This window comes from Hippopotamus amphibius, chromosome 4 (assembly GCF_030028045.1).
Source record: "Hippopotamus amphibius kiboko isolate mHipAmp2 chromosome 4, mHipAmp2.hap2, whole genome shotgun sequence".
NCBI lineage: Eukaryota > Metazoa > Chordata > Mammalia > Artiodactyla > Hippopotamidae > Hippopotamus > Hippopotamus amphibius.
Genome location: NC_080189.1, coordinates 49,623,594 through 49,637,375, shown reverse-complemented (window position 1 = coordinate 49,637,375; position 13,782 = coordinate 49,623,594). Strand labels below are relative to the sequence as shown.

Genomic DNA, 13,782 nt, shown 5'->3' with positions numbered 1-13,782 from the left:
TTGAACATGGTTCTTTTTTTTTTTGCCTTTTTTTTAAAAAAACTATTTAAACATGGTTCCCTAGACTCCAAACTGGCACATAATTTTTTTTAAAGACTCCAACATTTAAAAAGTTAACACTTCTGTAGTAAATTGAAATTAACAAAAACATTTAAAACAATTCCACAGAGTAGAAACAATTACTGAAGCATTTTAAACAATCATCACACTCATTTGTCATAAATCTATATTCTTACAATGTATTTGGGTCAAAGAACAAGATTAGATACCAAAGTAGTCTACCAGCATTTCAAGATAGGCCCTTCCAGTCTACAGAAGCAAGTACTATAGTCACAGGCCTCAGACTCTTCTTTCGTGAACTTTAAGAACTTTCATAACTCTAAAAGGTACTTCAAGGGCTCATTAAAATATCGTTAGAACACCTTGTAAAACCACTAAACAGCACATGTCTTCCTTGACTAATCAAAACTGAAAGAATTGTGCAGTCATGTGAAAACCGGTGCTACATTTAGTACTGCAGTAAAGTGATTTTTTTTTTTAAGTATCTCCAATGTGGGAGGCATTTTTTGTAGTTCAATACACATAGCTCAAACAGTGGTTACACTCAAGTTTGGCAAATTCTGTGAGTTTGTATCTTATTACTGTGGTTCTGCATCAGACATCTGTTCTCTCCCATCATATGGAGCTTTTCCCTTTTCAAGCCAGAGAGAAAATTCACTCTTCTGCTGAGGTTTTTACTGAGGGGTAGGAAGGGAGGCTGTTACAAACTCAATTCCCGGCCTGCTATTTTTTTTCAGTAAAGATTAGAATAAAATTAATATTAAGGCTTTTTCAAAACTCCCAAGTATGAGCGTGCTAAATAGTGCACTGCCAAAAACTAAACATTTTACAGGAAGATAATGACAGTGTCCCCACAAATCAACCAATTTTTCAATTAAAGAGGAATCCTACTGTAGAATAAAAGTGCAGCAATCAGGAAGAATCAAGGACTACTTTCTAGATCCTGCTGCAATATCCTAATTCACTTATCCAACGGGCTCTAGGTCCTTTCGTCTGAAAAATGAAAGATTAGTTCTCTATGGGTCTAAAAACTGCTTCTTCCTAAATCGATGGTTAGCTTCCATAACTTATAAGGATATGAGGGGTGGGAGGGGACAGAAGCAGGATAGGTCCAGGCCACAATTTTGAGGGCGTTTGAAGTATTCTGGTTAATAATCTGACAGAAGTGCCAGCGTCAGGAAGCACAGTTACAGAGAAGCGGGGGAAGCCCGCCTGGCCCGTCAAAGGTCACTTTAAACCTTCCTGGAAGGATCACCTGGTCTGTGCAGACTCCACATGTGTAAAAGCATCTGAAACAATTAAGGTGGTTAAACAAAAATCAGGCTCGGCGGCCGGAGAGCGCGCCGAGGCGTTGAAAGGCCAGCCAGCGCCGCCAGGCCAGGGGTCACTGGGGTGGGTACGGGGCCGAATCTGGGGCTGAGCCCTCTAATTGTCCTCAAAACCCTAACTCCAAAAAAAAAAAAAAAAAAAAAAAACCACGACTCGGACCCAAATACTCCTCCCTTTACCCCAAGCTCTTCCCATTCCTTCCTAAGTCCCAAAAGGACGCCGAACCCCCTTCATCTAGATCCGGGTGGGGACAGGGGTGGGGAGCACCAGCGGCGCGAGCCACAGCCGCAGAAGAGGCCAGGCCTTGGAACCAGCCAAAATGTTGGGGTTTAAGCCCCGATCCAACCGCAGCGCCTGCGGTGAAAAGACCGCTTTGGCCGTCAGGGCGCGCGCAGCCGGCGGCCGGAGGAGGGACGGGGGAAGAAGGAGCGAGGTCCTTACCCGCTGCAAGGCTGGCCACGGCCGGCTGCTGCCGGCGGCTCCAGTACCGGAGGCCGGAGGCGGCTCCACGGAACCGTAAGGAGGCTGCCATGCTGCCCACGCCCCACCTCCCCACGGTGACCTCCGCGACTTGCGGCTCACCCACTGACTGCCAGGGTGCACCGTGCGGCGGGCGGGCTCGGCGGCGGCGTGGAGCTTCACGCGCACGCGCTCTGCCTCTCTGGGGGGGGCACCTACCCGCTAGGGGAGGAGCGCGGCGCCGAGAGGCGCGGTCCGGTGGAACATGGGCCGTCAATCTCCTTATGGTCAGGAAAGCAGACCAATCAGAATTCCCAGAACCTCCGTCCTTTGCTAACCACCAATAGGAGGCCTCCTCGGACGCGCACATCCTGAGCCCTGGCCCAGCCTCCAAGCTCCTCCCTTATTTACAGACTGCAAGTTGGAGCCTGCTTGTTTACCAAAACGCAGAGGGTGTGTGGTAGGCGGTGGCTGTCACTCACTGCCGCCTCCTCGTAGCACCTGACCCTTAGAACCGCCCCCTCGGAGTGTGGTAACTGCACATGTGGCTTCCATGCAGGCTTGGATGTAACTTTGACTCGCGGCAGCTGCTGCAATATTTAAACAACAGCAGAAATTCCCAGTCTTTCCAAGTACAGGGATCCATTTTTAACCTCAATAAAATGTGGGTCTCTTGATGTTAGCGTTTGTTTTTAGCATCTGTTCATTGAGAAACAATCACAGAAATCACAGAAATCTAATGAATGCAATAACTGTTTCAAATTTATTTGATTTTATTTTACCCAACACTTTCTCCATAAAGTTGAAAAATTGTAGGAAAACAACTTAATATTGTTTTCTTTGAAGAATTGCTAGGAACTTGTACTCTATTCCAATATATATAATTCTGCATCTATTTCACAAGCAAAAACTGAAGGTAACTGCAAATGCAGAAAGTAGTGTATGTGTATGTGTGTCAGAGAGATGATTTATTCATTCTTCTATCTGTGCTTGGTGTACATATTTGAATCTCTGAACCATTTGCCGTTAATTACTGAGGTTCTCATCCTGTCTGACCCAGTGAAAGGCTTAGAAGCCATGGGAACAGCCAAGAAAGACAACGTTTTTACGGAAAGGTAGTACAGGAGGAAAGAGTGAGGAGTGGCTAGGGCAATAGGAACGACTTCCCTGAATTCATTTTATTTACTCACATGCCTAGGTTGTTCTTACCCAACCTTTTAATCTAAGTAGCAGAATCAACAGAGTTGACTTTGACCTTTTTTTAACCTCTGCCCAGTTACTCATAGGAGTTAAAAGTACCTAAAGGAATCGGATAATTTCCAAAGAGGCTCTCTCTGTTCTTGGCATGCTAGCAGTGTTCCCAAAAACTGATACAGAGTGCAGGATCTCCATTTGTAGCTGATAGAGAAACAATTCCCTCCTTTGCCTTTCTCTCCACCCCAACCCTATACTCCACACCAAACAAAACCAAAGAAAGGAGGAAGACAGGGAAGAAAAAATTATTTTAGCGACTGGGGACAGTCTCCTAGCATTGAGTTCTGCCCAAATCTATTTATTGATTTCTGGAGCATTTCCTACCTGATCCTCTCTTCCAGGTTTATTTAGGTTTTAGCTGGAATACACCTCCTGCAACCAATAAAGGTAGCTCTACAGGTTTCTATAATTAACTGTTGAAATGCAGTCTGCCTTTCAACTATGTGAACCTACATAGCAGAGCTATTTACAACACAGGCGGACATGTCAATTGATCTCCCAGCTGCTAAAGTTTATATCCCAATTCTCTTGAGATTTTATATGCAATCAGATGGTTTTTGTCATTTTTATTGTGAGCTACTGTTTTGTTTCTCTAGGTTGTTTATAGGGGCTCTCTTCTTGAAAATGAATATTTCTTTACAAAAGTCTGCCTCTTACAAACGGCATTCTCCTAGGACTGGAAGGGGAGAGAAGGAACTCAGGAAGAAGAAGCAGAGTTAAAGCTGCACCTGAGGCCTTTTTTATTTTCCCGATGTGCTGGCTTTGAAAAAGGAGTGAGTGGCATTGAAAGTTTGATTATTTTGGCTCAACTAGAACCAGGGGATAAGTTACAATGTCTCCATATTCCTACATCATGTAGTTTAATAATCTCCTCCCAAAAGCCCTATATTGATTCGTAAATTACGGCTCTAAGATTTTCATAAAAGTTTTCTCATAAGCATTATGATTTTTTTAAAGTAACTATTACTATTTGAAGGTGCTTACAGATCTCATTGGATCTGAAAAGGCAGTTACTGCCTATGGCTAACTCTATTTGATTGCCTTTCTGGTGTGTTTGTTGGAAAGGCCCTGTAACTTCTCCTTAAGTCACTGCCATGTAGTTTTGCTTGGAATTGTGTTTCAGTACATTGTAGGCTCTTCTCTTCTGTTTCTGGGAAGATACAGTAGATATAATTTTCTCTGTTCCTCCCACAAAGTACAACTGAAAACTCTGCACATTATATCTAAAATAAACATAATGAAACCGAGTACTTCTAAAACTAAATTCCCTTAGTAAGTCTATGATTAATCTCTCTATCCAAACTTTATTCCCTTTCTTGTCTCACCCCTGTACCCCTCAATATTGAGGAATATCAAAGAAAAAGGGGAGGAGGTTGAAACCGATCAGGACCCTGAGGAGCCTTTCCAGGTACAAAAGCCCCTCCAGTCCCCCATTTCTTGTTTGTAGGAAAAAAAGGCTTTAGTCTCCTCAGCCTTCCCAGATTTCCAAAGAGCGTGCTCAGCAGTTAAGGATTAGGACCCTCGAATCACAGGACTCCTTCCTAGAGGGATATAGATAACAATCTGATGCATATCTTTTAAGTTGCTCTATAGACACTAAGACTATCACCCAGGTGGAGGATGGTGACTGTATGCTGACTGCAAGCAGGTTGACCCCAGACTGGTTGGAATCAGAAAGCTGACATTCCCAAAACATCATCCTGCTACCTCACCAACAACTGATCAGGAGAAGCTGATCATGCATTCTACAGCCTTCTCTCCTGTCTTTAAAAATTCTTGCCTGAAAGCCATCAAGAAGCTCAGGGCTTTTGCACACGAGCTCCCTGTTTTCCTTGCTTGGCACCCTGCAAATAAATCCTTCCTTTTGCTGCAAACACCCACTGTCAGAGTTTGGCTTTCTGCACTGCAGGCACACAAGCCCTTGCTCTGTAACAGTAAGAAGACTGTGAAAGGTGAAGAAAAGAAGGCATACCAGCTACAGACCACAGGATCCAAAGAGGAACGCAGAGGTACGTTCTTGGGTTTTCCTTTAGCCTTTTATATCACATACTGGGTACTGGAGAACCCAAAAACCGGAAGCCCAAAAGTGCCAAGAAGCACAAACCAAAATGCTCCAGTAAAAGGCTACTTACTCTCTTCAGCCAAAGGACCAAATAAGAGGCAGCCCAGAAAGACAGATAACCTTTAAAAAATAACCACACGACTGTAGACAAACACTGCATAATAAAAACTCATGACCCTACTCCCACCCATGCCAGCAAAGGCTGGGTAAGGAGCCAACTTCCACACTCTCAAGGCCATAATGAGACACCTCAACATCCTAACACCCCAATCCCCCTGCACCTCAGTCCCACTAGTGTGGTGTCAGAGAGGGCCAGGTAGAGAGCCAGGACTTCTCCCCTTGCTGGATGGTAACAAGTACCCATCCACACATACTCTCCCCACCCCTATCCCCAAGGTGTCACTGGAGACCACATGAGGAGCCTGGACTTCCACCCCCACTTGACAGTAACGGGGCACCCCTCCCTCTCCTGGCTAGGGTACAGTCAGAGTGGCCTACTGGAGATGCTGGGCTGCCTCCACTACCAGCGGTAAGGAGGCCATCCCTCCCCGCCCTGGCGTCAGTGGAGGCCACGTGGGGGATGCTCCTACCCCTCGAACCTAGCGATATATCAGTGGAAGCCCAGTGGGGAGTTGAAATCCCTACTCCCACCCACCAGTAATGAGGAGCCCCACCCCCACCCCATAGGTGTCAACAGAGGCAAAATAGGGAGCCTAGACTTCTCTCCCTACCTGGCATTAACAAGGACAGTGCCCCCTCCATTCCCTTGCCAGAGGAGTGTCGGACAAAAGCCAGCTAAAAGGGGGATTAAAACAAGATCCAGAGTGTCCTAATACCCAAAACATCCAGGTTTCAAGCAAAATCATTCAGCATACCAAGAACCAGGAATATTGCAAACTAACGAGAATGAAAATGTCAGACAAAGGTGACAGAAAAGTTAAAATGTTCTGACAAACATTTTAAAGCAGTGTCAGAAAAATGTTTCGATGCACAGGTTAGAACACACTTAAAACAAATGAAGTTGGGGGGGAATGAATTAGGAGATTGGGATTGCCTTATATACAGTACTAATAAGAAAAACAAATCAAATTTTACACTCTAAATATATGCAGTTTATTGTATGTTAAAAATAAATCAATTAAAAAAATAAAAAATAAAAAACAAATAAACAAATGGAAAAAAAAGTCTCAAGAAAGAAATAGAAGATATAACAAAGAAATAAATGGAAATTTTAGAATTGAAGGATGTAGTAACTGAAAAAAAAGAAGCCCTCAAAGAATGTGTACCTTTGACTGTGGTGGTCAATAATGATCAAACCTTATAAATGTGGATTACACAAGGTTATTGAATAAATTTAATTACCATGAAATAAATATTTGTTGATTCTGCCAAAAATTATGATTATACAACTTAATTTATATCCATAATTATTTTACTTACTGTATGGTCCTTAACATGTAAATTCAATATAAACATTTAATCAGATTAATTAATTATATTCCTTTTTCTCTTTTCTAAAACATGTAAACATGTTAATGCTCATAAAACATGTAAACATGTTAATGCTCATATATGGAGCATATACTACGTACATTTTAATATGACATAATAGTAACTAGACTGAATCTTACCTCTTTTGATGACGTCTGTGGTGGAAAGGTGTTATAAATCCACAAAATTCTCATTATATTTCATCTTAATAATCTTGTTCCTCAGTCATGTACCTGAATTTTCATCACGTCTGAAAAAGAAAAAAATTCAGAATCATGCTTACATTTTTGCAAGTTGTTGAAAATAACAGGAAGAGTTAAGAATATTAGAAAGGGATGTGCACAAATGATGGCTATTTCAATTCTAATAAAGACAGCATATCAATTCAAACTTCAGGTTACAAGTGATTAAAAAAATTTAATTAGTTTAAAGAAATCAAAGGAGTGTATTGGTTCCCATTACAGAAAAGAACACATTGGGGCTGGCTTTAGAGAGACCTCGTTCTCTCTGTCTCTGCTCTGCCTGCTACAGGGTTGATGTCATCTTCAAGCATCGTGCAGTGTGGTAGTTGCTCCCCTAGCACTTACAATGGCTGCAGCTGCTTATATTCTAATACTGCACCATCCCTGGGCTGTATAAAACCTTCTTCCTTTTGGAAGAGAGGAAACTTTCTTCTTCACAGAAACTCCTCTTCTGATCAGATTCTAGCTTATCTCTGAACCAACTACTATGGCCAAAGTAATGGAATCAGGGTCTACTTCTGGACCTAAGCTGAGGTCGTTCTCACTCAGATCAAATGACTTGAGAGTAGTGGATGAGGAAAGGGTAGGTACTATTTTTTCTCACCCAAAGAAGGATGAAAAGTTACAGGTAACAACAGTGGCTGTCAACCCCAGACAGTGACTGGGCAAATTAACACATGGACACAACTCTACACAGGTTATTAAACTGGAGCTCCAGATCTCTGTATAACTTTGATCAAAGCACATGTTGAGAACACATGTATCCATTGCTCCAATTTTTTTGAAAAGCAGTTTGAAAAACTTTTTAAAAAACCATACCCATTGACCCAAAGGATACAACCCTAAAAATCGATTAAAAAGAAATAATGATAGATACAGAAAGAGATATTCACAGAAGTGCTATGCATAAAAGAGAACAATTAAAATGTACAAAAGTAAGGACTAGATTAAATGCATTCTGTTACATATATAGTACAGAACCTGTCCCCCAATAGAATAATAGAATTTCCCTATTCCAGAATAATAGAATTTTCCCTCCTTCCAGAATAATAGAATTTCTTGCCGAATATGTGGTTAGTCAGCATAAAAACTAAATTTCCCGGCTTCTTTTGCAATTAGGTGTGGCAGTACAACTAAGTTATGGACATTGGGACATTAGCAGAGTAGAAACCACCCTTAGTAGGCATCTGGCATACATCTTGTCCCTTCTTCCTTCATCGTGCTAATTGAAACTTCGATGCAACAGCTGGCATGCTATCTAAGACGATGAACACAGGGCTCTGATGGGGAGTAGCAGAACACAGAGATAAAAGGAGTGCCCAAGAATACCCAAGTACTACGTGAAGAAGAGCTGTCATACCAGCCCGAGTTGCCTACACCCAGATTTATACAGGACAGAGAAATGAACTACTATCTTTTTAAAAATAGAATTATAGTTGATTTATAATATTCTGTTAGTTTCGGGTATACAGCATAGTGATTAACTTTTTTTTCAGATTATATTCCATTCTAGGTTATTACAAGATATTGAAAATAATTCCCTGTGCAGTACAGTATATCCCTATGCAGTACAGTATATCCTTGTTGCTTATCTATTTTATGTATAGTAGTTTGTATCTGTTAATCCCATGCTCCTAATTTGGCCCTCCCCCTCTCCCTCTCCCCTTTGATAACCATAAATTTGTTTCCTACATCTGTGAGTCTGTTTCTATTTTGTATACAGATTCATTTGTATTATTTTTTAGATTCCACATATAAGTGATATCACATAGCATTTGTCTTTCTCTAACTAATTTCACTAAGCATAATATTCTGTAGGTCCATCCATGTTGCTGCAACTTCTGTCTTTTTCAAAGTCACTGTTATTTAGGGATTCAGGTCACTTACAGACAAACCTAATTCTAACTAGAATTCTAACTAGAATACATCTGTGGATGTTTATTAAAACATTTAAAATATTGTTTCCTAAGAATTTTTAATAGTACAGTATAAGAAAATTCTCATAATGTAATGTTAAGTGAAAAAATCAAGACACAAAACTGTTTTTGCAATATTTTATAAATTTGTATTTTATTAAATGTATTCATATGTGCATAGGGGAAAAAAGTAGGATTATAGATATTTTTTCTTCTCTCTGGTTTTCTTCACCTTCTTTATCTCATTGTACACAAAACTCAATTCCAAACATACCAAAGACATATATGGAAGGCAAAACTTTAAAGTTATTAGAAGAAAACATGGAAGAATATCTTTATGACTTTGGGATAAGGAAGAATTTTTAAACAAATCACAAAAGCACAAACAATAAAGAAAAGTATTAATATATACAAAAGCATTATGATCAAGAACATCTATTCTACAAAAGATACCAAAAAGGGAATTCCCTGGCGGTCCAGTGGTTAGGACTCCACACTCTCACTGCCAAGGACCCAAATTCAATCCCTGATTGGGGAACTAAGATCATACAAGCCGCACAGTGCGGCCAAAACAAAACAAAAGAAGGAAAGAAAATAAGAAAGAAAAGATACCGAAAAGAAAGTGAAAAAACAAGCCACTGGGAAAAGATATTTGTAACACATAAAACCATCAAGAGATCAGTACCCAAAATATATTTTTAGAAATCCCACAAGGCAACATGAAACATAAGCAACCAGTAGAAAAAAATAGGTAAAAGATATAAACAGGCATTTTATTACTAACCATGGAATGCATATTAAAATCATAATGAAGAGATGGAGTAACAGGAACTTTCTTATGCAGTTAGAAGGAGTGTAAACTTGTCAATGACATTGGAAAAATTATTTGATATTAGTAAAGTAGCACAAACTCGGTACTTCCACTCAAATATTTAGCTTAGAGAAAAGCATATATATGTTCGTTAAGAGCCTTATGCAGGAAAGATCACAGTACCATTGTTCCAAATGGCAAAAAACTGGAAACAATCCAACAGAACAGGTAAATATACTGTGGTCTGGGTATGAAACGATATGTCATTACAGGGGTGAGAATGAATGGAAGATAGCTGTTCTTGTCAACGTGCATGACCCTCAAAAGCAATATTGAGCAAGTCACAAAAGAATAAATAATTGTATATCGAGCTCAAAACAGGCAGAACAAAAGCATTTCCTTTTATTAATATATACAAATTTAGTAAAACTATATTAAAGCAAAAGAATGATTAACACAGATTTCAGTGTAGAGGTTACCTCTGATTGGGAGGAAGGGGAGGCAGAGGTGATTGTGAAGAGGCACACAGGAGCCGGCAAAACTATTAGCAAAGTTCTATTTCTTAAAGCTTCCTGATAGATACTGGTATTCATTTTATTATTATTCTTTAAATAATAATAAGGTTATTATTATGTTGTTATACACTCTTCTGTAGGTATATTTTGCAATTTTAAAGAATTTTAAAAAGGAACAACTTGAAGCTAATTTTTAAAAACTAAGCCACAAGGACTTCCCTAGTGGTCAGTGGTTAAGAATCTGTGCTCCCACTGCAGGGGGCATGGGGTTTGATTTCTGGTTGGGGTAGGATCCCGCAAGCCACTCAGCGTGGCCAAAAACAAACAAGCAAACAAACAAAAACTAACACCCAGGCCCATAGTGTGTCCTGACAATGTAAATTTTTAACAAATTAACCATCAGGACACATTTCACAGGGGATCATTTACAGGTTCTGACAAATTATTCAAAGAACTCAAAGTGTTTTGTGTACTTTTGGTCACAGGGCATGAAACTGAGTGGAACATTCTCAGTCACCTTTGCAGCCAACTATGGCTGTGTAATTAAACTGGGGCCAACAGGATACAAGCAGAAGTGATATGTACACTTCTAGGGCTTTCCTTAAATTTGGAGTCCCGTGTCCTAAACATTTTCTTTCTCATTTCCCCAGACATGGAGAGGGGGCCGGTTTCTACCGGTGTGGATAAAGACAACACCCAAGGGGATGGTGAAACTATAAGAAGGAAAGAACCTGGGTATCTGCATGAAACCTGGGCCTCCGCTCTTGTAAAGCAGGACCACGAGGCGAGCCCTGGACTTCTTACCCTAGACTATCAAAGCGACTATATTATTGCAGCAGTTTAGTTTGTATTTTGACTTACAAATCCACTGTCATTCTTTATGTGTTCCTTGTAAACATCAGTAGAGTAGAGGGACATGACTCTGAAAATGGAATAGTAATATGTGGTATTAGCTACCAGAAAACCAGGTCCTTCCACAGCCTAGAAATTTCCCTTTCTCAGTGTCTGATCACTGAGATAGCAGTGATCAGGCCCTGAGAGACTGGGACAAGTCTAAAATGCACGAGAGACCAAAGTAGACACCTGAATGCAAATTTATTAATTTACTGGGAGAAATAAAACAGCAATAGCCCTGTAAGCATAATTAACACTTTTTCTCCCCTGTGATGAGACTATATAGAAAGCCAAATTATCAGCAGCCATTTCAGTGACTTGCCAGAAATGTTTAAAGTTCATGGAGTCAACTCATTCTCTCCCTGTAGGCAGACCCACGTGGAACTTAGAAGCTTGCTTCCTGAGCATGAAATTAAAACAAGGAGAAACCAATGAATCAAATGTCTAGTGAATGTCCTCTCACTTTTGTGACCATAGTGACAGGAAGTCCTCGAAATCAGATGCCTAAAGCTCCTATGTTTATCTTCACATTAGAAGTGGTATTGCAGCTGGGACTAGGAAAAGGTCAGAGACGGATGGTAAGTCTTCCTTTTCCCTGGAGAAGAGGCACTACCAGTGCTTCCCTCTGTCTGTGATTCTTTCCTTAACCCAAGGGCTGATCCAAGAGAGTGTTGCTTGTCTTTAATGAGATTTTCGCCTGTTTTGGAAGAAAATTAAAAAATATCTCCCTGGATTAGTGGACTTCCTGGAAACAACTGTGTTTGTTCTGAGAATATGGTATTTATTATTTTTTGGTGATAAAACTTCTTTTCTTTTATGCCATGATGATGGCAGTAGTCTGGTGGATCTTTTTCAAGTCTGTCTTTGGTAAATTGAAAAGTTGGCAGCACTTCATCAGGTCCTCCTTTTTTTTTAAACTGAGTCATAAAACCTAAAGGCCTGGAACTACTGTTCTATCCTCCCACAGATGAACAAACACTTTTTTTGATTGATACATTCTTAAAATATGGTAATGACTTCAAACTGGTTACACTGAAACCTTCTGAACCTTCAGGCTATCCTTTGGGTGATTCATTTTTTATTCATTTTATGGCTCTAAATTCTTAGAGGTTTTACTTTATCTCATTTACAAGTTATCAGGGCATATCTTTATAGTCCTCAAGTATTTAGAACATCCTATACACTCACTTTCTAAGAGCACGAGAAGTATGTCTTACTACAATAATAACACCTGCCATTTCTTGAGCATATACTATATGCCAGGCCCTGTGAATTCTTTATATGGATTAATTTAAGTAGCGCTTTCAAAAAGCGATGAAGTAATTATAATTATTACTTGCATTTTGAGATGAGATGATTAAGGCATAAAGAGGTTACTAATCTGTCCAAGATCACATAGCTAGCAACTGGACCTAGAACTGAAAACAGGCACCTGATTCCAAAGTCCATGTTCATACTATGTCTCTCAAAAAATCAGGGGCTGCCTTCTCACTGGGCAATTAAACCTTAGTTTCTTGTGAGACAGTAAAACTAATGAGACCTAGTATATTTTTGAATATTTGATAATTTAAAAATATTCAGTGCTAAACCTAATTCACCCTAGCTATAAAAATACATAAACAACTTGCATTTTCTAGGATAGAAAAATGAAATGAAAATACTTCTCAATAACTCCCTGTATCCTTTTTTACTTTTCTATTTGTAGACATTTTGTCCCTAAAATAACTTCTGACTGCAGCTTTATCAAGAACAGTATTTCTTAAGAGATTTTTCCTTGTGTTGATACTAGTTTTTTGTTTTGTTTTGTTTTGTTTTGTTTTGTTTTGTTTTGTTTTGTTTTGTTTTGTTTTGTTTCAACAGAATTCCTGGTTTTAACGTACTCTCTCGTTGTGACTGGGATAAGACCAGCCCTTGTCTCTCTGTTCCCTTTTCTGGGACATGGACTTGGATTCTGTTCAAGGAGGGTCTTGCCTCTGATTTGTATGTCTTTATGCCATGCTGAATCCTCCAAAACTTTCTTAGCCTTCCTCCAATGACCTCTCTTGCATGTACCTTTCCTAGCAGGTGTCATTTGAGAAGCCTACATCATCTGCCAATTTTCCACATATCATTAGCCTCAACTTTAGTGCTTTGGGTCTCCCAACCACATTCCGTAATGTTAGGTGTAGCAAGGGATTGAACTTCTAACTCTTTAGGAGAGAAAATCAAACCAAAAATCATTTACATCCAAGTCTGCCTCTAGGGGCTTCTGTGTATTACCTTATGTGGGGTCCCCAAGACTGCCTCTAGGTTTAGGGATTCACTAGAAGGATGGGACACAGCATACAGTCATATTAATGGCTGTGATTCATTTCAGCAAAAAAGATACAAAGTAAAATAGCAAAGGTAAAGCGGACATGGGGCAAAGTCCAGAGAAAACCAAGCACAAGCTTCTAAGAATCCTCTGCTGGTGGAGTCACATAGAACATGCTTAATTGCCCAGCATTTTACCCAGGTAGAATGTTATCTACCCAGAGAAGCTCATTAGAGTCTCTGTGCCCAGAGATTTCATTGGGAGCTGGTCACAAATGTTCTCTCTGCCTAACACAAAGTTCCAGACTCCAGAAGGTGTTCAGCATAAACTACCTTGTAGGTATAAATGGTTTAGATATAGTGAGCCATTCTTATTAGGGTGGTGGGAACTTTTCCCAAATTCAAGTTCCCAGACATCAGTTAAGGGCCAAGCTTGTAAGAAGGCCTTTGAAAGATA

At 40.0% G+C, this 13,782-nt stretch overlaps 1 protein-coding gene across 2 annotated transcripts in view; it reads right to left on the bottom strand.

Moving 5' to 3' along the window:
* The window catches only part of HIBADH (3-hydroxyisobutyrate dehydrogenase), a 104,858-nt gene extending 102,819 nt beyond the window's left edge, over positions 1–2,039 (bottom strand). The window contains exons 1-2 of one of the 2 annotated variants that reach the window (XM_057731216.1): positions 1,831–2,039; positions 1,316–1,349 (exon numbers count right to left, since the gene is read on the bottom strand). In XM_057731216.1, the coding sequence (XP_057587199.1) occupies positions 1,316–1,349; positions 1,831–1,921 (125 nt within the window). In that variant the 5' untranslated portion in view covers positions 1,922–2,039. The remainder of the gene's footprint in view (positions 1–1,315; positions 1,350–1,830) is intronic. The other variant, XM_057731217.1, reaches the window with a different exon arrangement.
* Between the last annotated feature and the right edge of the window lie 11,743 nt (positions 2,040–13,782).